Source organism: Panthera onca, chromosome D4 (assembly GCF_046562875.1).
Source record: "Panthera onca isolate mPanOnc1 chromosome D4, mPanOnc1 haplotype 2, whole genome shotgun sequence".
NCBI lineage: Eukaryota > Metazoa > Chordata > Mammalia > Carnivora > Felidae > Panthera > Panthera onca.
Genome location: NC_138351.1, coordinates 73094863 through 73116268, shown reverse-complemented (window position 1 = coordinate 73116268; position 21406 = coordinate 73094863). Strand labels below are relative to the sequence as shown.

Below are 21406 nucleotides of genomic sequence, written 5' to 3'. Positions count from 1 at the left end.
CTCTTTTGCTTTACCCTTCTACTTCTCATCTTCCCTTTCACAGACCAACCTCCAAACAGAATTGCCTCTGCTTCTTCATCTTTCTATCCTCATCAAAGCCCCCTCTTTTTTTTTTTTTTGCCACATCCTAAGAACTACAAATCAAAACGTGCTTTAAAAGAAAAGCCTCCACTCCCCTTAAAACAAAGATGACTTACTTTGTGTTTACAGTGGGAACAGTAGCACAGATGGTGCCAAACACGCAACACAAATGACACCCTTTGGCTAACAAATGCGCACCGATTTCCACCTCAGTTCTGCAGCTTGTTCTGACTGCTTGCCCATTCCATATTCTCCACATGCCTCACAGCCTAGAGTGTCACACTTGAATCTCTCTGTATTTTGTATTAAAAAATGAATTTTCACAATAGAATAAAATTTTTAAAATTTTTAAATGTTTATTTTTGAGAGAGAGTGACAGAGAGAGAGGAGGGACAGAGAGAGAGAGACAGAGACAGAGACAGAGACAGAGACAGAATCCAAAGCAGGCTCCAGGCTCTGAGCTATCTGTCAGCTCAGAGCCTGACATGGGGTTCAAACCGGTGAACCTCAAGATCATGACCCAAGCCCAAGTTGGATGCTTAACTCACTAAGCCACCCAGGCACCCCAAAATCAAAATATTTTTTATGTTTTCCCCCATTCTGAGATTCTGATATGCATGCACACTTCCCACTTCGTGGTTGAGCATCACTGATCTAAATTTTTAGGGAAATAGTAATTCCTTTTTTCTTCTAAGTAGACTGTGGGCCCCAGCCTTTCTGTATTAGTAGCAATGACATCTCCAGAAAGTATAGATGATTAGAATGGAAACATGGCCTTGCAATTAGGGCTTCTGAATGCCAGGTGACCTTTTCTCTCACAGTGGAAATGTCATTGTCATGTTTCTCTTTTAATTTGTGACTAAGAATGAATGTCATCACCCACAATCTCTTGTTCTTCTGGTGACCAGTCACTATATAAATAACACAGCTACATGTAACTAAATTTCCCAAGATTGCAGACCTATTTAAAGAGAGATGGTCCTTTATTTAAGGAATAATGGAGATAAAACCTAAAGAGGTAACGTCCTTGGTGATACCAAGATGAATTTGAAGAGAACTTCTGGCCATTCATTCATTCAGCACACACTAAAGTACTTCCTGTGTGAGATCCTGTGATCACAAAGTCAAATAAGGCAAGACTCTTGTGCCCTGGTTAGAGGGAGAGAGAGAACTAAGCAGGCATTTATTAAACATTGGAAGCAAGGGGTTCATAAAACATGAGAGGAGCACAATGGAAGAGGAAGGAGCCAGAGTGACATCTGGGCAGGGTCTCGAATGATATAACAGTCAGAAGGGTCTAGGTGATGCTGCGGTAATAGATAAACCCTAAAAAATCACAACTTTCCAGCTATGAATGAAAGTTCATTTCTATGAGCTGGGCAACCATCCTTTAACATATATATATATATATATATATATATATATATATATATATATATATAACTTTAACTTTATATATATATATAACTTTAACTTTTATATATATATATATATATATAACTTTAACTTCATATATATATATATATATATATATATATATATATATATATATATAAAAAACTTTAACTTTTATATATATATATAATGTTTATTTTTGAGAGAGTGAGAGAAAGCACAAGCAGGGAGGAGAGGGGGGTGGGGGACAGAGGATCCAAAGCAGGATCTGTGCTGAGAGCAGAAAGCCTGATGCTCGGCTCAAACTCACAAACTGTGAGATTATGACCTGAGCTGAAGTCAGATGCTTAGCCGACTGAGCCACCCAGGCGCCCCACCCATCCCCTATCGTATCATCTAAAACACATAACCTCCAAAGTCTCCTCAGCAGGGGAAGAACAGTGACTCTCGAATGCCCGAGTCCTTAAGTGCCTTGTCTGAGAAGTGACACATACTTTTAACATACAATACTATTGTATGGGACACACTCATACTGAAACAGCATTTGTCGTTTACGAATTCAAGTTTAACTGGGCATCCAGCATTTTTATTTGCTAAATCTGGCAATAGTTAAGGAAAAGTTTGCCAACATTTTGTGAATAGTTGCCTCCCCCAGCAGCAGAGACGGATGCGTCCTGAGTGTCAGCCTCACATGTTGAGTTACACAGTCCCCACAGGCACCAAGAGCTCTTGCTGGCATATAGGTTCTGCCTGGGCAGGCAGAGGAGAGAGCTTGGGCAGTGGCCAGAAGACCATAGCTGTTGAAGGAAATACAGAGCTGCCTGCGTGGGTGAGAGAGCTGTTTCGGCACTGACCGAGCCCTCTGGAGCTCTTCTCCATGCCAGAGCCTCCCACACACCTGGCCTGGAAGCTCACATAGGTTTCCAGGGCCAAAGTGGGTCCCATCTGCTCAACTGCAGAGGGAAGTGTCCTTCTGGGGACTGAGTCTGTCCAAACGTCCTAATGGCCACCCATCTAGAAGCAGGGCACAGAGCAAGTAACAGTGTTACTGTTCCGGGATGGTGCCCTCTGTACAAACTCCCATCAAAGGCACAGGGGTCCATCTCCCAAGCTCCAGCATCCAGGCTCGGACTTCAATATGGCAGAACAGGGGTATATTTCAGAGTACACTCTGGCAAGCCTGCCCCCGTATTTGCAGAGCCCAGGGCAAGAGTAAACACACCTCATATGGAAAAACATAACTTCCTAAATATAAACTTGAAAAATATGTGAAAAGCTCTGGCTTTTATACAGCTAAAAGTTGGCAGGCTATTAAAGATGACTACCAATATCACACATGTCTGGGTGTTCTGTTGAGAAGCCAGTGATGTTTGGATAAGTAATAAAATAAAGACATTCATAATTTATAATTTGTATATATGTATATTCCATAAATTTTAAAAATTCATTTCAGCAAAATTATGTTGATATATTAAAGATTTTCACATAATTTGTATTCCTTTGGCAGTAATCATCCAAAGCAGAAACTGGCAAACCCTTTCTATGAAAGACCAGACAGTAAAAATTTTAGGTTTTGTGGGCCATATGGTTTCTGTGAAAACTACTCAACTCTGTCACTGTAACATGAAAGCAGCCACAGACAACATGTAAACGATGAGCAGTATAGCTGTGTTCGAATAAAACTTTATTTACAAAACAAAAACAGGTGGTGGGCCAGATTTAATCCTGCAGGATTAAAAATCTTTTTTAAATTGTGTTCCCAGGGTACAGCATTTAATATATGTTATATTCAAAATCCTGTTAAAATTAAGAATAAAATTCAAATTATGATTAGTCAGTATCAATATTTTAAGTCAAAATCACTTAAATAAAGCTGACTTTTAATGTTAAAGATTTGGTTAAATCTTATTAAATATTTTTATAAAAACGAAACTATTCACGATTCTAGCCATCAGTATTCATTTTGTTGCCAACATAAAGAACAGGTATCGTGGTTCATATACATTGGATCTAGATCTATATATTTACAAATTTAAAAGTCATATGAACTGGTAATGTTGCAAAATATTTTGTCAGCCATCATAAGCAAAACTGTGCAGAAACTGCAAATCTCCAAATATCTTTAGAGCCAAGAATTGGATAAAACATGAAAAAAAAACCCAACGTGGGCACTGACCACTACTGGGAAATGGTACCTCATCACGTCAGAATCTGACATTTGTACCGTCCCAGAGAAGGGATTTATAAGGTAGCGAATCTGTCTTCTCTCCTTTTGATGTACTTTCAGTTTTCAGTCCTTCCTGTAGTTTGAAGCGTCTACATCTTAAGTCAACAGTGATACAGTGAGAAACTTTCAAAGCATTTGGAAGCTACTGCCTCTTGTTTAGGAATATGGAGCATGAGAAGCGGAGAGGCATTTCCTAAGTCTGGACAGGGTTGATCACGGGGTCGATGTTTAGAGTTATGGAGTGCTTATGCCAATGCTAAGAGTAGGATCCTGAGTGAGAGGGCACTTTGTGTGACTTTCAATAAGATAATTTTAATGTTCATGCCAAGTCTTTCTTTTCTTCTTTAAAATTTCTCTGTATTAAAACATTCCACTTTCCCAGGAGGCCACAGAAGATGGCAGAGGGCAGGTCCTGGTGCTCCATGGCCCAGGCATCTCCCAGGGCGCCTGGCAGCCATTGTGGCCAAACAGGTACCACTGGGCCAGGAGGTAATGGTCACTTGCTGTGAAAGCATCAACATATCTGGCAATTTCTACAGAAACAAGTTAAAGTACCTGGTCTCTTTCTGCAAGAGAATGATCACCAGCCCATCCTTTGGCCGCTACCACTTCTTTGCCTCCAGTTATTCTTTATGAAGTTGCGAGGCAGGCTGTCTCCAATACCAAGGGAGGCCAGGCTGCCCTAAGCACCTCAAGGTGTTCAATGGGCCCCACTGCCCTACAACAAGAAGAAGCAGAGGGTCAGTTCCTGCTTCCCTCAAGGTTGTACGTCAGTAGCCTGCAGGAAAGTTTGCCTGAACCGGGCACCTGGCTCTCAAGGCTGGCTGGAAGAACCAGGCGATGACAGCCACCCCGAAGAAGAGGAAGAAGGCCACAATCCATTATCTGAAGGAAGAGCAGCTCACAAGATTAATGAAACAGGCCTGAAAGAAGGTTGAGAAGAAAACTGACAAATAGACAGAGGTCCTCAAGACTCTCAGACTCTGGTCTGAGTCTAATAAAGACTGTTCATTAAGACTGTTCATTAAAAAAAAAAATCCATAATTTACACATATTATTTTTATGATTAGATGATGAAATGCTATTTTGTACATTAATAAATTCAACTTGGGGCATGCCTTGCTGGCTCAGTTGGTAGAGCATGCAACTCTTGATCTTGGGGTTCTAAGTTTGAGCCCCGTGTTGAATGTAGAGATTACTTTAAAAAAATCTTTAAAAAAATTTAATTTTTAAGACTACGACTGTAACATGCAGGGTCCTCTGAAAAGCAGGGTTCAGGATGGGGACTCCTCTTACTACAATTAAAGAGTATCCTGACTTGGAGACATTTCCTAGGGGAGTGACAGCATGAAGGCTTAGGGCTGGGAATAGGCAGAATTTTCCTTTTAGCTTCATTTTAATGTATGCCTTTCTTTCGTATGTCCATGACAAATCAGACACCTCCATTCCCCAGCAAACTTCTTTTTTAAAAAAATATTCATTTGTTAATTTATTTAGAGAGAGAGAGCATGGGAGCAGGGGAGGGGCAGAGAGAGAGAATCCTGAGCAGGCTCCATGCTGTCAGCACAGAGCCCGATGCAGAACTTGATCTCAGGAACCGTGAGATTGTGACCTGAGCTGATATCAAGAGTTGGACACTTAACTGACAAGCCACCCAGACACCCAGCAAATTTATTCATGTGTAGATTTTTTTAGACAAAAACCCTTTTCTATCTTGTGTTCCCTCTTGGGACCCCATTTTCACCTGTTGAAAACATACCTGTCTTTTAGGGTCTAGCTTGAAGGCCTTCTTAATGATACCTTTCCTAATCTTGGAGACCAGAAGCCCCTTTTTTGAGGCCCCCATAGGTCTTTGTTGCAGCCAGACAAATGCTTCTTGAAAACTAGGTTGGTGTATATGCCTTCCAGTCCTTCCTACCTCTTTGCAGAGGCTAAAAATATAGTGTGTGGTTTAAGGAGACTATGGATTCTCCTTGCCTAGTACCTCCCACCCTAGAGAGGTCCTGGGAGCCAGCCTAAGGTGACTTCAGCCTCATTATTCTTCAGGGAAGTGGAGAGTTGGTTTCCAGAAAGCCAATGTTTATTTATTTTTGAGAGATAGAGAGATGGAGCGTGAGCGGGAAATGGGCAGAGAGAAAGAGGGAGAAACAGAATCCAAAGTAGGTTCCAGGCTCCGAGCTGTTAGCATGGAGCCCAATGCAGGACTCCAACCCAGGAACCACGAGATCATGACCTGAGCCAAAGTTGGATGCTCAACCCACTGAGCCACCCAAGCGCCCCAGAAGTCATCACATTCTAAAAGACCAGAGGATCTTTCTACCGCTTTACCAGAGGGTACACACAATGGACTGCATCTGAAAAGGTAAAGTGTGATGGGTGTGCATTTAAGGTTGTATACCTGAGTTATACAAAATTTGAGTGTATTACAAGGGTCTACTATCAGCACCTGGGGGGAAAGAGCCACTTGATTCTACATTAGTCAGACTATTCTCAGAGTATTGTGTTCAGCTTTGGATATAAATAACTCCTTGAGTTGATACAGTTTAAAGCAACAACAACAACAACAACAGGGGCACCTGGCTGGCTCCCTCAGTAGAACATGCGACTCTTGATCTCAGAGAGATCAATCTTGTGAGTTGAAGCCCCACGTTGAGCGTGGAGCCTACTTAAACGTAAAAATAAAAATCAATCAATCAATCAAACGAAACCAAAAGGAGTTACTTAAGGTTACTTCAGGGTTTTGGAATAAACTCTCCGCACTCACAGATAATTTTTATATCAAATTATTCTTTCTCATCATTGTAGCTACTTCTTAAACTCGATTTGCCAATGATAAGAGAATGATAAGAGATTCAAAGCCACACCCTCGAATATCATATGGAAAGGGAGGCGAGCTCAAATGAGTTAGGATTCATGGAAATGCATGTTCACTAAATTGAGAAGAGAGTGATTCAGAATAGCCAGTATGCTCATAAGCTATTATCACACCTGCTGTTTTTGTGACTTGCACCCTCTTTCCTGCTGATAAAATATTTCTCTGTATTTCCATCAGGAACCACTCACTCCTCTCCAGCTCGGTCTTTGGGATTTGGATGAGGTTGACCCCACACTCAGGGTGAGCCCCGGTGGCTCCAGGCTAACTATTGGCCCTATTATCCGGTAAGATGGCATGGTTGGTTTAGCTAAGGGTACTTGTCCCCAGCTGTAAACAGGCTCAAGGCTTTTGTGTCACTCTTGGGGAAGAGAAGCTTTCTCTGTCCACTGAGTTTGAAGCTGAGAGGATTTAAGAACTTCTATGGCAAGAACCACGTTATGATTGTCAGGGAGAAACTGAGGAGCAAGCAGAGCCAAGAGGACAAACTGGATTCCAGAACACTGTTTCAGTTTGGTGACGACCTTGGGTCAGATCTGTCTGTGAATATTTTAGGTTATGGGAGCCAATAAATTCCAGTTTTGATTTCAACATTTTGGATAATTTAAAGTCCCTCGAACAAAAAGTCTCTTAAACAGTACACAGCAGGGCTATGAGGGAGAGGGACCTGGGAAAGAAGAACTTTAACAGCAGCTGGTGAGTTGGTAAGTTATCCTGTTTGAGCAGGTGCAGTGGGTGCAACTTAGATTATGTGTGACAACCTCACATGACATGTGAGCATCTACGATTCCTGGCCTGTCAGCCCAACATTGTGGCTGATATTGGCAAATCGAGTTTAAGAAGCTACCATGATGAGAAAGAATAATTTGATTTAAAAATTATCTGTGAGTGCGCAGGGTTGATTCCAAAAACCTGCCAGGGAAAATCAAAGCATAAGAAATCTTTTGAACTGGATAATACATGCTTTCTTTTCCATTACCCACTTTGGCACAGATTCAAAGTTTCTCACTCATATCCATTTTAAAGCAACTGTGTGAGCAAGTCAGTACAACGCGAGGTGTCTCAGAATCCTGGAGACAGTTTGGGAGACAGTCACCTGGGGATATATCGTCTAGGAACCACTGAGCCCTTGAATGAACAGGAAATTAGACATGTCGGGAGATGAGTAATCTGAAGCTTTTCCACATTGGCCTGCTCCAAGGATGTGCAGCTGAGGTGAATATTAACACCCACTGACAACACAAGACTGACAGTGACTGACTCCACTCCTTCCTTCCTTCCCCAAATATGTAGAACACATACTAGGTACCAGGAGTTGCCAGAGACAAGGATAGCTGGTTAACAAAGCACTTGCCATGCCCTTGAGAAACTTATAGTCCATGAGAAAGACAGACACGTGAGTGCTAAAAGTACTTTACAGGGGGACTTTCAGAAGTAGAAATGTAAACTTAGTATTTGTGTGTTTCACTGAGTGTAAATTATATCTCAATTTTTTTAGGTGAGGGGGAGAAAAAAGGAATCACTTGAAAGCACTGGCAATCCAGGCAGGGAGTTGTCAGACCACCAATATAGAAATGATTTGTGACAGATATAAAGCAGATGTGATCAGATTAATAAAAATGTGAAAGAGCCAATGTACCTACACCCCCATAAAGGCAGAGAGAGAGGATCTCCAAAAAAGTGTACTTTCTGTTAAAACTCCAGAATAGCTCCAAGTGCAGAGACAGCAGGGACCGGGAGAAGGAACTGGTATGACGATGGTAACTAATTCATGAGCTGTAAACATCCGTGCTTTGAAGTGGCAAGTTTAAAATTTTTTCCTCAAGTGAAAATTTGGAGTAAAGCTTATTGCTTACCAAATAAGAGGAGAGTCATGAGGGGCGGCCGGGTGGTTCAGTCAGTTAAGCGTGTGACAAGAGTCATGATACAAGAGGCTCCCAGAGAAGGCACTAGAGCCAGAGAAAGTAGCAGTTTCCCCTTCCACCCCCAAGACCACTGGAGCTAGGACCACTGTAACCAAATCTTCACTTACTCCTAAGAAAGCACAGATTCCTGGGGCTCCTGGCAGGCTCAGTCTGTAGAACACATGACTTTTGATCTTGGGGTCATGAGTTCAAGCCCCACATTGGGTGTGGAGCCTACTTAAAAAAATAAAACTCTTAAAAAACAAAAAACAAGCAAGCAGAAATTCTCACCAGGACAGAGGAAGTATATCCAAATCTCTAATTCTAAATAGACAAGATTCCCTTGGAAAAAATAAGAACAGTCAAAAATCATGAAACAACTGAGGAAAACCAGCAGAAGAGTCATTGAACTACAAGTCAGTGAACAACCTCCTGATGAAACAGAGTTAATCAGGAAAGAAAAGAACTTTAAAATACGATAGTTGGTATACTAAAGGGAATTCAAGATGCTATCACATCTACAGAAATAAAAACCATTTTTATAAAAAAGAAACAGAGGGGGCGCCTGGGTGGCTCAGTCGGTTGGGTGTCCGACTTCGGCTCAGGTCGTGATCTCACGGTTCATGGGTTCGAGCCCCACGTCGGGCTCTGGGCTGACAGCTACGAGCCTGGAGCCTGCTTCGGATTCTGTGTCTCCCTCTCTCTGCCCCTTCTCTGCTCATGCTCTGTCTCTGTCTCTCAAAGATGAATAAACGTTAAAAAAAAAATTAAAAAAAAAAAAGAAACAGAGTTCTTGGAAATTAAAAGCATGATTGCTGAAATAAAAAAAATGTTTCGACAGGGGCGCCTGGCTGGCTCAGTCGGTAGAGCATGTGACTCTTGATCTCAGGGTTGTGAGTTCAAGCCCACACTGGGCATGGAACTTAAAAAAAATTATTAAAAAAAATTTCAACAGATGGACTGAAGAGCAGAACGGGTATGGATGAAGGTCAAATTAGTGAACAGAGTGACCTCAGGGTGGTCTCAGGTAGAATTAGTGAGATAGGCTGGTCTCCCACATTCAGTGGATAAAGCCAAAGCAGAGATGGATCATGGAGGCTAGAGGCACACTTTTAGAAATTGCCTACCATAAATCCCAGAAAGGATATACGTGAAAAGAATTGAGAGAATGAAATAATCAAAGAATCAAAAGAAAAGAAAATGTCTCTGCCAAAGAAAGGCTCAAATCACAAAATAAAAAGGTCCAACGAGTACTAGGTAAGAATAATGAAAAACTACATCTGGATGACATTTCTGAATTCCAAGGGGAAGGAGAAAAATCCCTAAAATTTGTGGTGGGGGGTGGGGGGGGGTCAGGGAGACACATCACCTAGAAGGAGCTGATCACCAAATTAGCCTGGGGTTCTCATCTGCAACACTAAAGCTAGAAGGCTAAATTTCAAGGGAAAATTCCAGACCCCGTTAAACTACCTTTTAATCATTTTGATTTCAGAATTCTATACTCAGTTAATCTACAATCGAATTTTGAAAGCAAAATCAAGACATAGTTGGACGTGCAAACATTCAGAAAGTTGCCTATCCAGTAAAACTTTCTGAAAGACATGCTCAAAGATGTACCAGAAGAAGTTTAAAGAAGAGGAGGGGGAGGAGAGAGAGGAAGACCTAGGACGTAAAAAAAAGCAAAGAAACCGAGTAAACTTGTAGCTAAGTGCATTCATTGCAAAGTCAGAGAATAAAGTGTTTATATTTTGAAGGTTGAACAATTTGCCAAGGTCAGTGATCTGGGTTTCACCGTCAGCTGCTCTTTATCACACAAAATCTGTCGTGGGCTTCCTCCGCAATTGTGTTTGTCGATGCTGGGCGTGCCCTACTTCTCCTTAGGGCTGTGGGTGGCTGCGCAGGGTCCTGGGGCTGATCCTGGGTCCGGAAATGGGCTGTCAGCAGGCTTCCTTTCCGGGTTTGTGGAACAAACAGACCCACAGCTGAGGCTTCCTCAAGTGAAGCAGGTGACTCTGTGGGGGCCTGCACATGTGTGTGTGTGACAGACGGGGTGACAGAGCCCCAGTCTCACCGAGGTCAAGGGGAGGATGGACAAATACTGGAATGTGAACTTCAGTCTGTTAGAGGGTCTGGAGTTGGTTCCCAAATCCACGGATGTGCTCCTCCAGCTTCTGCTGGTGGGATCACGGGGAATCTGAGTCCCACTGGAGAGCAAGTGCCTGTGGGAGGCGAGAGGGAAGGGCATTGCTCTGCCAGGGGCCTTCCCTGCTTTCCTGAGCCATCTCTTCCCACCCATGTTTTGTTTTGTTTTGTTTTTAAATATTTATTTATTTTTGGGGAGAGTGCAAGTCGGGGGAGAGGCAGAGAGAGGGGGACAGAGGATCCGAAGCAGGCTTGGTGCTGACAGGCTGACAGCAATGAGCCGGGAGATCATGACCTGAGCTGAAGTCGGAGGCTCAACTGACTGAGCCACCCAGGCGCCCCATGGTTTTTGTTTTTTGTTGTCTTTTTTTTAAAGTACAATTTGGAATGGACAATCTTCCAAGGTTTTGTTTTTTTTTTTTTTTTTTAACGTTTATTTATTTATTTTGAGAGATAGAGAGTGGGGCAGAAAAAGAGGGAGAGAGAGAGAATCCCAAGCAGGCTCTGCGCAGTCAGCACAGAGCCCGATGCAGGGCTCCAACTCATGAACTGTGAGCTCATGACCTGAGCAGAGTCAAAGCTTAACTTGCTGGTCCAGTAGGTGCCCCCCAACCCATGCTTATTTTGCTTTTGTAAGAACACTGGCATTTTGGGTGGGCTGTGTGTCTGATAGCCCTGGTTCCAGCCCACCCGTGTGCAGCAGCAAATAATGTATTTGCTACCCAAGTTCCACAAACTAACTCCAGGCTGAGTGTATGGTTTGTGCGCCTGTTTGGAGGGAGGGAGAGACGTGTTAGAGAGGGCAGAATAATCCTGCTGTTCCTTACATGGCAACGAGGGGTCTGGGAGTCCCTGAGCATCCAAGAAGAAGTCTAGAAGTCTACCTTTGCTTGACTTAAGAGACAGCCAGCAGCAGGGGCATTTCTCCAGAGACAGGTCCCTGTTATCAGTCTCCACACATCTGCTTGAGATGACACCTCTGTTCTGGGAAGGTCAATGTGGCTCCTTTCAAGGTCAAGGTGGCCTTCTGGTGTTCTCAGATATCTTGTCAGCTAGGGTAGCTGTGTGTGGATGTACAGTGGGGTGATATAGAGGGATTCACTTTTATCTGCTTTTATTTATTTTTTAAAGTTTATTTTGAGAGAGAGAGAGAGCACATGCGTGCATGTGCGTTGTGGGGCGAGGGGCAGAGAGAGAATCCCAAGCAGGCTCCTTGCTGTCAGGGTAGAGCCCAACTCAGGGCTTGAACCCACGAACCATGGGATCATGACCTGAGCCGAAATCAAGAGCCAGACTGAGCCACCCAGGTGTCCCCACTTTTATCTGTTTCAAACACAATTTTCAATCAGCATAATTTAAAATGTTAAACAAAATTCAGGCAAGTAAATTTGAAGATTTAATTGGCTTCATTAAGTGATTCATGAATTGGGCAGCATCCCATCTAGCAAGTCCAGAAGAACTCTGAGGACTTGCACAAAATGGAAGGGTTTTATGGGAAGGAGGGCGGGGCAAGAAAGTTATTAGTAAAAGGACAGGATTGTCTCAGGCAAGGTTGCTTTTTTTTTTTTTTTAAGTTATATTTATTTATTTTGAGAGAGAGAGAGCATGAGAAGGGGAGGGGCAGAGAGAGAATCCCAAGCAGGCTTCACACTGTCAGCCGCGGAGCCCAGTGTGGGGCTCGAACTCATGAAAGGCGAAACCATGCCCTGAGTGGAAACCAAGAGTCAGATGTTCAACTGGCCGAGCCACCCAGGCACCCCAAAGTCACTTTTCCTTAGGGGAAAGAGCAAGGGATCTTATCATGCAGATTACCTCATCTTCCTTTGGAGGTGGAGAGGGCTTATGCTACAGATTCATTGGCTCTTCTGGGAAAATTCCTGACTGACCCATTGAGACTACATTTTGGGGGGAGGTTGAAACTGCAATTAGATTAGGTATTAAGCTCCCGCTTGGGGAGTTGGCCCACGGGACACCCTTTTGGGCATGTGGTTTTCTTTTCTTCAAACATTAGAATCATTCCTGTTAATGCAAACTTCAAGCAAGAAGTTCAGTGCCAGAGTATATCAAACTCATTACAATAGGATATTTAAGCCATTCCTAAAACAAGCCTATAAGCACTTCACTTAACATTTGCAAACGTGCTGGTGGTGTTCCCAAGCCAAACTGTAGGAAAAGCAGTACATCCCTTCTGGTCGGTCAAGCAAGGGATTTTTCCAGAAGAGTTCCAGAATATTTGGTACCCAGCCTCCATGTCCCCTTCTCCTTCTGGCCTTGTACCCAGAGGAGCATCCACTGGGCAAACCCCAAACTTTACATTGGAAGCAGACATAGCGAAGGGGAGCCTGAGGAAAAACCCTAGAGATGGTGGACCAGTGTTCCCTTTCTATTTGCCTGTCTTCCTCCTTCCCACACCCTGGCTGTTTCCCAGTCCACTCAGGAGTCTCTTGGGATCCCATCCACTTATGTCTATGGGGGGATGGGGCTTTTCCAGGGAGCTTTCCTATAATTCTAATCCCACATAGAGTTACCAGGATCCAAAACTGATTTGGAAAGGCCTACGTGTTAGTTCTTGTCTGGTAAAATAAAAACTGGCATCTAATTTTTTTTTGCCACTGACTTAAAAAAAAAAAGATTGTAATCATTTTGAAACGTACAGTTCAGTGGCATTAAGTACATTCACATTGCTGTGCACCCATATCCACCATCAGCCACAGAACTGTTTTCATCTTGTAAAACCGAAACCCTCTACCCATTAAACACAAATTCCCTGTTCCCCTCTACACTCAACCCTGGGCAACTACCCTTTTACTTTTGGTCTCTAGAAATTTGGCTACTCTAAGTACCTCATATGAATGAAATCATACAATATTCATCCCTATAAAAGTGGCCTATTTCACTTAGCATTGTGTCATCAAGATTCATTGATATTGAGGCACATGTCAGAGTTTTCTTCCTTTTTAAGACTGAGTGATATTCCATTGTATGAATATATGACATTTTGTTTCTCCATGGATATTTGGGTTGTCTCAACCCTTTAGCTATTGTGAATAATGATGCTTTGAACATGGTGTACAAGTTGTCGTTGAATGTTTCAATTGTGCAGCAAGATACATTAAAGATAGACTTCAAAATTTCTTAACTTTGTTGATGGAGACAGGATCAAATTAGCAATTCTAGAACTATCAGAAACTTCTTTCCTGTGCTTCCAAGGAGTAGAATAATTTTGTCCTGCAAGGAGTCCCTTTAAGAAGCTCTCTTCATCTTGTATGCCTGTTTGAGGTCCCTTAAAAACACTTCAGATATTGGTCAGTAGTCTCAATATTTTAGCTGGGATTCAAGCATTTGTCTAACTATACAAAGGCCCTCTGATGAGTAAATTACTATAAAAGTCTTTTTAAAAAATGAAGTTTAAAATGATTTTTTTGGGTGCCTGGCTGGCTCAGTCGGTAGAGCATGTGACTGTCCATCTTGGGGTTGTTAGAGCCCCACGTTGGATGTAGAGATTACTTAAAAATAAAATCTTTAAAAAATAAAACGTTTTTTTTTTTTTTAAGTGTGGAAATTGACAGTGTTTTGGAGAGCCAGGTAGCTGGGATTTGGGAAGCCTGAAGCCTAAAGAAGGAGCTGATGGTGGTAAGCAGCCTGTATGCAGCATGTACACAGATGAGGAGAATAAAATGCTTTGATTTGGTAAGAAGTGTACTCTCCATCTTTTTCAACAATTTCTACATAGTCATTCTCAACTGAATCTTAAAACGTTATAAAATCTGCACATTATATTAATATGTACAAATAATAACTTGAAGTGTACCTATAATTAAATTTTTATTTATTAAAAAAAATTTTTTTTTTAATGTTTATTTATTTTTGAGACAGAGAGAGACAGAGCATGAATGGGGGAGGGGCAGAGAGAGAGGGAGACACAGAATCGGAAACAGGCTCCAGGCTCTGAGCCATCAGCCCAGAGCCTGATGCGGGGCTCGAACTCACGAACCGTGAGATCGTGACCTGAGCTGAAGTCGGACGCCCAACCAACTGAGCCACCCAGGCGCCCCTAAATTTTTTTTTAAATGGTATGTATTTTTATTTTTTTCACCCTACCTCCTATCTCTTTTGGTGGATATTTTTGTGGAGATCATGTGGCAAATGTAACCCAATACATTCCTCAAAGCTATCTGGTTTGTTGATGTCATCCTTTCTTGTTTGAAAGCATTGTTGCATATTTAATTGTGTGTGTGTGTGTGTGTGTGTGTGTGTGTGTGTGTGTGTATCTTTGACCACTTTACTAGGGTTTGGGAAGGTGGGGGAGAGAGAACTTTCAGGGCTTACAATGCCATCTTGAAACCAAAAGTCCAGAGGTTTTTTTGTTTTTTTTTTTTTTAATGTTTTTATTTATTTTTGAGAGAGAGAGACAGAGTGTGAGCAGGAGAGGGTCACAGAGAGAGAGAGGGAGACACAGAATCCAAAGCAGGCTCCAGGCTCTGAGCTGTCAGCACAGAGCCTGACAAAACCCACAAACCTTGAAGTCGGATGCTTAACCGACTGAGCCACCCAGGCGTCCCAAAAGTCAAAAGGTTTTTGATGAAGTTATAAAAATCTAGATATGGACAAAAAGAGCTCTCTCCAAATTTCTTTAAGAAGGTGTTGCGTGTTGGCTATGTTCTCTTAAAAGCAGAATATTTTTCTTAAGCTAAATATTTTCTCAGCAATAATCCCACTGCTGCAAATTTAATGCTAGTTTAATATTCTGTTTTAATTCTAGTGACACATATCGACCAGGAGATTATTTTTCATTTTGTGATTCCATGAACTCACTATTGGGTAAGAAGTAATTCTTTTTACAAAAAAAAAATTTGCTTGAAAGCAACAAAATGAGCCAACAAAATAACTGATGGGAGCCACAAATCTAATGTGGAATATGAATGACGTGGATTGTGCTAGTATAAACTTTTCAAAATATTAAAAACACGAATCACATAAATATAAAAAGAAAACCTAAGATTTTATTCAACTAATTAACTCATGAGGGACTGAGCGAGATGTTGACTTCAAAGGAGAACTAGTGGGGCGCCTGGGTGGCTCAGTTAGGTTAAGCCCCTGACTTTGGCTTAGGTCATGATCCCATGGTGCGGTTTGTGAGTTCCAGTCCCACACTGGGCTCTGTGCTGACAGCTCAGAGCCTGGAGCCTGCTTCGATCCTGCGTCTCCCTCTCTCTGCCCCTCCCCCACTTGCACTGTCTCTCTCTCAAAAGTAAATAAACATTAAAAAAAAATTTTTTTTTAAAGGCCAACTAGTAAGATATCAAGGTTCAGAGGAAAATTTGAAGAATTTATGTATATGTATATACATATACATATATACATATATACATATATACATATACATATATACATATATACATATATATATATATATAGATAGATGTCTGTTAGGTGTGATGAGATTAGTCAATAGAAAGTCTACCTAATACCTAATAGAATTAGGTAACATCTGGAAAGGTTACCAGACAACACCCAACACCTCACTGAAAAGACCCAGTAAACTTGCCCATTTCCAAGTTTTGTACTATTTTCCCTGATATCATCAATTAACAAATATATGTATACATACAGACACATATACACAAATATATTTAATTGTATTTATTTACTCTGCAGAAGGACATGGCAGAGAAGAAGTATAGGTTGGTTTAAAAAGGTCATAAATGAGTGTATCTTTGTGGAAGCAATTACATGATTTCAAAGTTCATGAAGAGTTAACCTTAGCAGAACTTTTGTCTAAATTATAGAGGACAGACCACAGTATCCCCACTGCCCATCTACTACTCCCCAAAGTATGCTCTTATCTTTGCTTCACAAAAAAATAATTAGCAAGAAAGCCTGCTGCAAAAGAGCCTAGGCAGTTTATTTTTAACTACTTCTTTTTAAGGCTACACAACAAGTTTGGCCCTTATATGGGTGTGTTCATGGGTGGTTAGATTTAGAGCAGGCTCATGGTAGAGAAAGCACGTGAAGATATGGGTTTAGGAGTGGGGGGCCCTGCTCTTGGACAGGCATAACAAGCTCGAAGCCTTCAAACTGGAACTTATTTCCCCCACCCTGCAGCCTCTCCCTACCCCAACTTGCAAATATTCCCTTTGGGTCTCAATCTCAGTGACTCCCACCACCATCATCAACCCAGTTGCCCAAACCAGAAATTTAGGCGACATCTGTTAATTTCTCTTTCCTTTTCCTTCATATTCTACTGGTCACAAAATCCAGTGGATTCCACCCAATACCACTCTGATTTGCCACTTCTCATTGCCAATACCCTGCTCCTGGACTTGTCCTCTCATGCCTGGATTCCTGCAGCAGCCCCAGACTGGTCTGCCCGCCTCCCTTGTCCCAGTCCCACAGAGCAGACATGGGAGCCTTTCCTGATGAGGTCACTCTCTGCTTAAAACCCTGTTACAGCTTCTGAGCAACCTCCTTTCCTTGGTTTATGAGGTCGATTTTATCTCTGCAGCTTTAATGCCTCTCTCCAACCATCTGTTCCTACTCTAAGGAGGTCCTCCCCATTTCTAGAATACACTCTCAAGTCCCTGTGTCTCAGCATTTGCCCATCTTACCGCTTGGATTCCCCTCCCACATCCTTTTCAGCCTTAGCTTACTTCGTCAAGAAGCCTTCCGACGCCCCAGGCTGAATATCCTGGGTGCAGTAGGAACTCCTGTTAGCTCCTCCCCCACCACAGCTCGGTTGCCTGGTGTAATCTTGTCACCTGGTTGTTTGCCGCGCTTGGGTGGATTGGGTACTTGGCTTCTTGCCCTCTCACCTTGCCCTTGGAGTGCCAGCCACTTCACCCCAGGTCTCTTTTCCCCTCCTCGAAGATTCCCGCTCCTTCTGCCTCTCACCCCTCTTCCGCTGCCACCCGGGGTGCCACCCTGATCCCCAGGCAGGTTCAGATCTCCAGTTCGTTTCCTACGCTTGAAGCACGGCAGACGTTTCCTCCTGGCACGGTCCGGGACTCTAGGGTCAGCTATGTCATTGTGTGCTGGATATCTGTTCCCAGTTGCGGAACCTCCGCGCGGACCGTGTCTCTCTGACCGCTGTGTTCCCCGGGCCACCTCGCGCCAGGCGCGCAGCAGGTGCACGGGGAAGTGAGGGGCGCGTAGCCAACGAACGTCTGGCGGGCGCGCAGAGCGCGCAGGCCGCGCGGTGGGGGGAGGGCCCGCGCCCTCCTCGGGACCCCGCGGCGCTCTCCGCGCCCTGCGCGGCGCCGGAAGCGGCCGGCCGGCCCCCTCCCCGCGGCGCCCGCCGCCTTATCTCGGCGCCTCGGGGCCGCGGGAGGAGTCGCGGGCGCGCCAGGAGGGACGCGGCGGCGGCGGCGGCGGCATGGGCCGGGGGCCCCGGGGCGCGGGCCGCCCGCCTCGCCGCCTGCTGCCGCTCCTGCTGCTGCTCGGCCTGGCCCGTGGCGCGAGCGGAGCGCGGGGCGCCGACGGTGAGTGCAGGCGAGGGACGGGCAAGGCGCAGGGGCGCCGGCTGGGTGCCTCGCTGGGCCCTCGACGACGCCGGGCGCGCCCCGGACGCTTCCCCGCCCCCGGGCCGGGCGGGCGCGGTGCCGGGGCGTGGAGCGCAGGCGGGGCCCCCTCCGGCCGTTGGGGCTCGGGAAGGCGGGCAAACGGACGGAGGAGGGGCTCCCCGCCCTCGCCCCGGGCCGCCGGGGGGCGGGGGCGTGGGGGGGGGGGGGGAACGTGTCGCAGACTGCCTCGCCCTCGGCGCCCGGGGACCTGGGGCGAGGCGGGGGTAGGCGGGAGCGCGAGCCCCTGGGGAGAGCCGCGCCGGGTGTGGAAGGGCGCGGAAGGGCGTTCCGGCTGCACTGTCACGCTTCCTGCCCTGCTGTGGCTTTTGCACGACAAATTCTTTACCCCAAGCAATTTTCTTTCTGCCTTTTAATTTTTTTTCACCTTAATGAAGACCCAGATGCTAATGTGGTGAGAAAGAAGTGCAAGGAAGTTTACAGGAATAAAGCATTCCTTAACCAAGTCATTCATCCAACACCTGGGCCTTGAATAGTTTCCCTGTGCAGGATGTGATGTCCTTGCGCTGGCCCTCATTGAGCTCGTATTCTGGAGGCCACAGACAAGCAAGTCAACCATTTCCAGACAATTGGAACGTATGGAACACGTGGTGCGAGTTACACAGAGGATTCGAACCCTTAAGGGCGGTGGTGTTTACCCAAGTAACAGTAACGGAAGGCAGACTGCCCTAAGTGCTCCGAGAAGGTGTAGGTGGTCAGAGGAGAGCAAGATTAATTCTAGCTTGGGGAATCTGGTGGCATCATAGATGAGAGGACTGTTGAACTGGGCAAACAAGGCTTGGTAATATTTGGGTATGTGAAGATGAGGGAAAAGGCGTTCCAGCTCATAGCAGAGGGTACAGTCAGCTCTCCATAAATACGTATTGAACGAATGAATTCTACATGGAAGGGACAATGTGAGGATTCACACGGAGGTATAAAAGCATGGGGCCTATGATTTCAGTCTGACTGGAATGTAGAAGATGGGTGGGAAATTGAGGTGGAAAAGCAGATTGAATTCAGCAGAAGCCTGAGCACCTTAACTGGCAGACCCAGGGATTTAGACTTAGCTGTTCCTGGGTGCTGGGAAGCCATTGGAAGTAATTGGAGGTTTCCGTATAGGGAGTGACATAAAAAGTGAGAATAAGAAAACCCTCCAGCTTTCTTAGTAAAACCATTCATCCCAAGGTGGAAGGGAACTTCCACGAAGGGAGATATGGGGGGATTTTGTGGCTCTGACTCCTGTTCCCCCAAATTCTCTTTACCTTTTTACTTTTACTACAACTTTTACTATCGCTGGTGGACATTTCTCTTGATGGCTTAACCTTCTGGGATGGCCATTTTGGTACATCAGGTATTCTGGTAGGCTTTCTAACTTCCTTCCCGGACTTTGTGCATGTGGCAGAGTGCAGACAAACTTGTAGATGCTTGGGGCCAATTTCAGAACCTGTGTGAAGATTCTCTAGCCTAGGAAATGCTCCAGCATGGTCCCATCAAGTGACTGGGCTAAGACAGTGGAACAAAATTACTACCTAAGGTCATCCTTAAAGGCTACTATTGGGTGAGTTTCGGGAAATGGAAGTCAGGGTTGCCCCGCTGAGCCTCCTCTCCCTATGTAGGCATCCTTCTTCATTTCCAAATGTGAAGAATCTGGTTTTACTAAGGGCATGTTTCCTTCCAGTGGACAATGTGGGGCATGACTGGAGGCTTAGAGGCACTGAGGAAGTTGTAATAGCTGGCCTGGAATTTCTGAGGACTGGCCCCACTGTAAAGACAGCAGGAGAAGGAGACTGAATGGAGATAATGAAGTAGAAATGGAACGGAAGGACCTAACAGACATTAAGGTGCAAGAGAACAGAAGAGAAAGGGGACACTAAGGTTTGGGAACTGCGTGAACTTAGATATATGGTTCTGTAGGAGGAGGAAGAAGGTTTGGGAAGAAAGATAAGTCATTTTGGATTCCTGAATTTGAGGTGATGTTAGGGCTTCTGGAGAGGTTGAACTCAATAGGGCGTTAAGACTGGATGATAGGTGTGTGCCAGTGATGGAGACTTGGTGGTCAGTTGAAGCCTTGAGGTTAACAAGAGTAGAGCAGTGAGGCTGAGAGCTAGATGCAGAGAGCTCGAGGGAGTGCGGAGACATCCGTTGGCTCGTAAAGATATTCTTCAAAGGGGGGCACCTGGGTGGCTCAGTCGGTTAAGTGTCTGACTTCGGCTCAGGTCATGATCTCACAGCTCACGGGTTTGAACCCTGTGTTGGGCTCTGTGCTGACAGCTCAGAGCCTGGGGCCTGCTTTGGATTCTGTGTCTCCCTCTCTCTCTGCCCCTCCCCCACTCATGCTGTGTGTCTCTCTCTCAAAAATAAATAAACACTTAAAAAATTAGAAAAAAAAAGGATACGCTTCAAAGAAATTAGAAGGTGGGGTGTCTGGCTGGCTCAGTGGGAGGAGCATGCGACTCTCAATCTCGGGTTGTGAGTTCGAGACCCACATGGCATGTAGAGATTACTTAAATAAATAAAACTTAAAAAAAAAGAAGGAAAGAGAAGATAGCATTCGGCTGGCTGGTGGTGGTAAAGAAGACACAAGCACGATTTAGAATGAAGGGTATCATTCCGTAGAGAGGGAGACACTGAAAATTAAAAAATAAATGAGGTATTTAATGGATCATGTCAAAAAGCAAAACTGGGCTACAAGTGGGAAAGCTTAGTCTCTGAGAGGGGAGGGAGGGAGAAGAATAGAGAACTGCCCTTCCTTCCTCCCGAGCTGTCTACTTAGTGAGTGCTATTCATATTTCAAAACCAGCCCAGTTGTCCCCCCCCCCCCCCCCCGGGAAGTTGTCCAGTTCCCTTGCAGCACCAGCGGTACCCTGCCTGTCCCTGTGTACCATACTTGTATGGGATACTCTAACACTTGTGTACGTATTTATATGGTACCCTTACTCTACACACTGATACCATATTGCAGTGTAGTTGTTTACTAGACTAAGAGCTCCATGTGAGTAGAGATCGTGGCCTGTATTAGGAGTTTGGTATGAAAGTAAACGAAGCCCACCCAAATGAGAACAGGCGAGGGCTCTTTATATAGAGTTTGCTATTATAGCAGGAGAGTCAGCCGGCATCACTTACATTTATCAGACTCAAAAACAGGCAGAGGTGTATAAAAGCTTGATAGTGGATCAAAGGGGAAGGGGAAGGCTTCCGGTGTGTCCGAGTCAGAGGCTGTTGGCAT

General features: G+C 44.5%; 2 protein-coding genes and 1 pseudogene across 16 annotated transcripts in view; all 3 read left to right on the top strand.

The window, feature by feature from the left end:
* PTBP3 (polypyrimidine tract binding protein 3) overlaps nucleotides 1-4194 on the top strand; it is a 145461-nt gene extending 141267 nt beyond the window's left edge. Inside the window, exon 17 of the transcript XR_013551697.1 lies at nucleotides 4086-4194. The gene's annotated coding sequence lies outside the window, so the exon portion shown is untranslated. The remainder of the gene's footprint in view (nucleotides 1-4085) is intronic.
* LOC132663340 (large ribosomal subunit protein uL13 pseudogene) lies at nucleotides 4058-4747 on the top strand (annotated as a pseudogene).
* Nucleotides 4748-4842: 95 nt separating this feature from the next.
* Nucleotides 4843-21406, top strand: part of SUSD1 (sushi domain containing 1) — a 299394-nt gene continuing 282830 nt past the window's right edge. For 4 of the 15 annotated variants that reach the window (XR_013551693.2, XM_078436583.2, XM_078436585.2 and 1 more), the window contains exon 1: nucleotides 16289-18099. Coding sequence is in view for 10 of the 15 variants with exons in the window: in XM_078436583.2 (XP_078292709.2) it covers nucleotides 17994-18099 (106 nt within the window). In the remaining 5 variants the exon portion in view is untranslated. Of the gene's footprint in view, nucleotides 6066-6755; nucleotides 6863-7601; nucleotides 7791-14175; nucleotides 14312-16285; nucleotides 18100-19809; nucleotides 20022-21406 lie in introns of those variants that run through there. The other 11 variants (XM_078436588.2, XM_078436587.2, XM_078436586.2 and 8 more) reach the window with 7 other exon arrangements.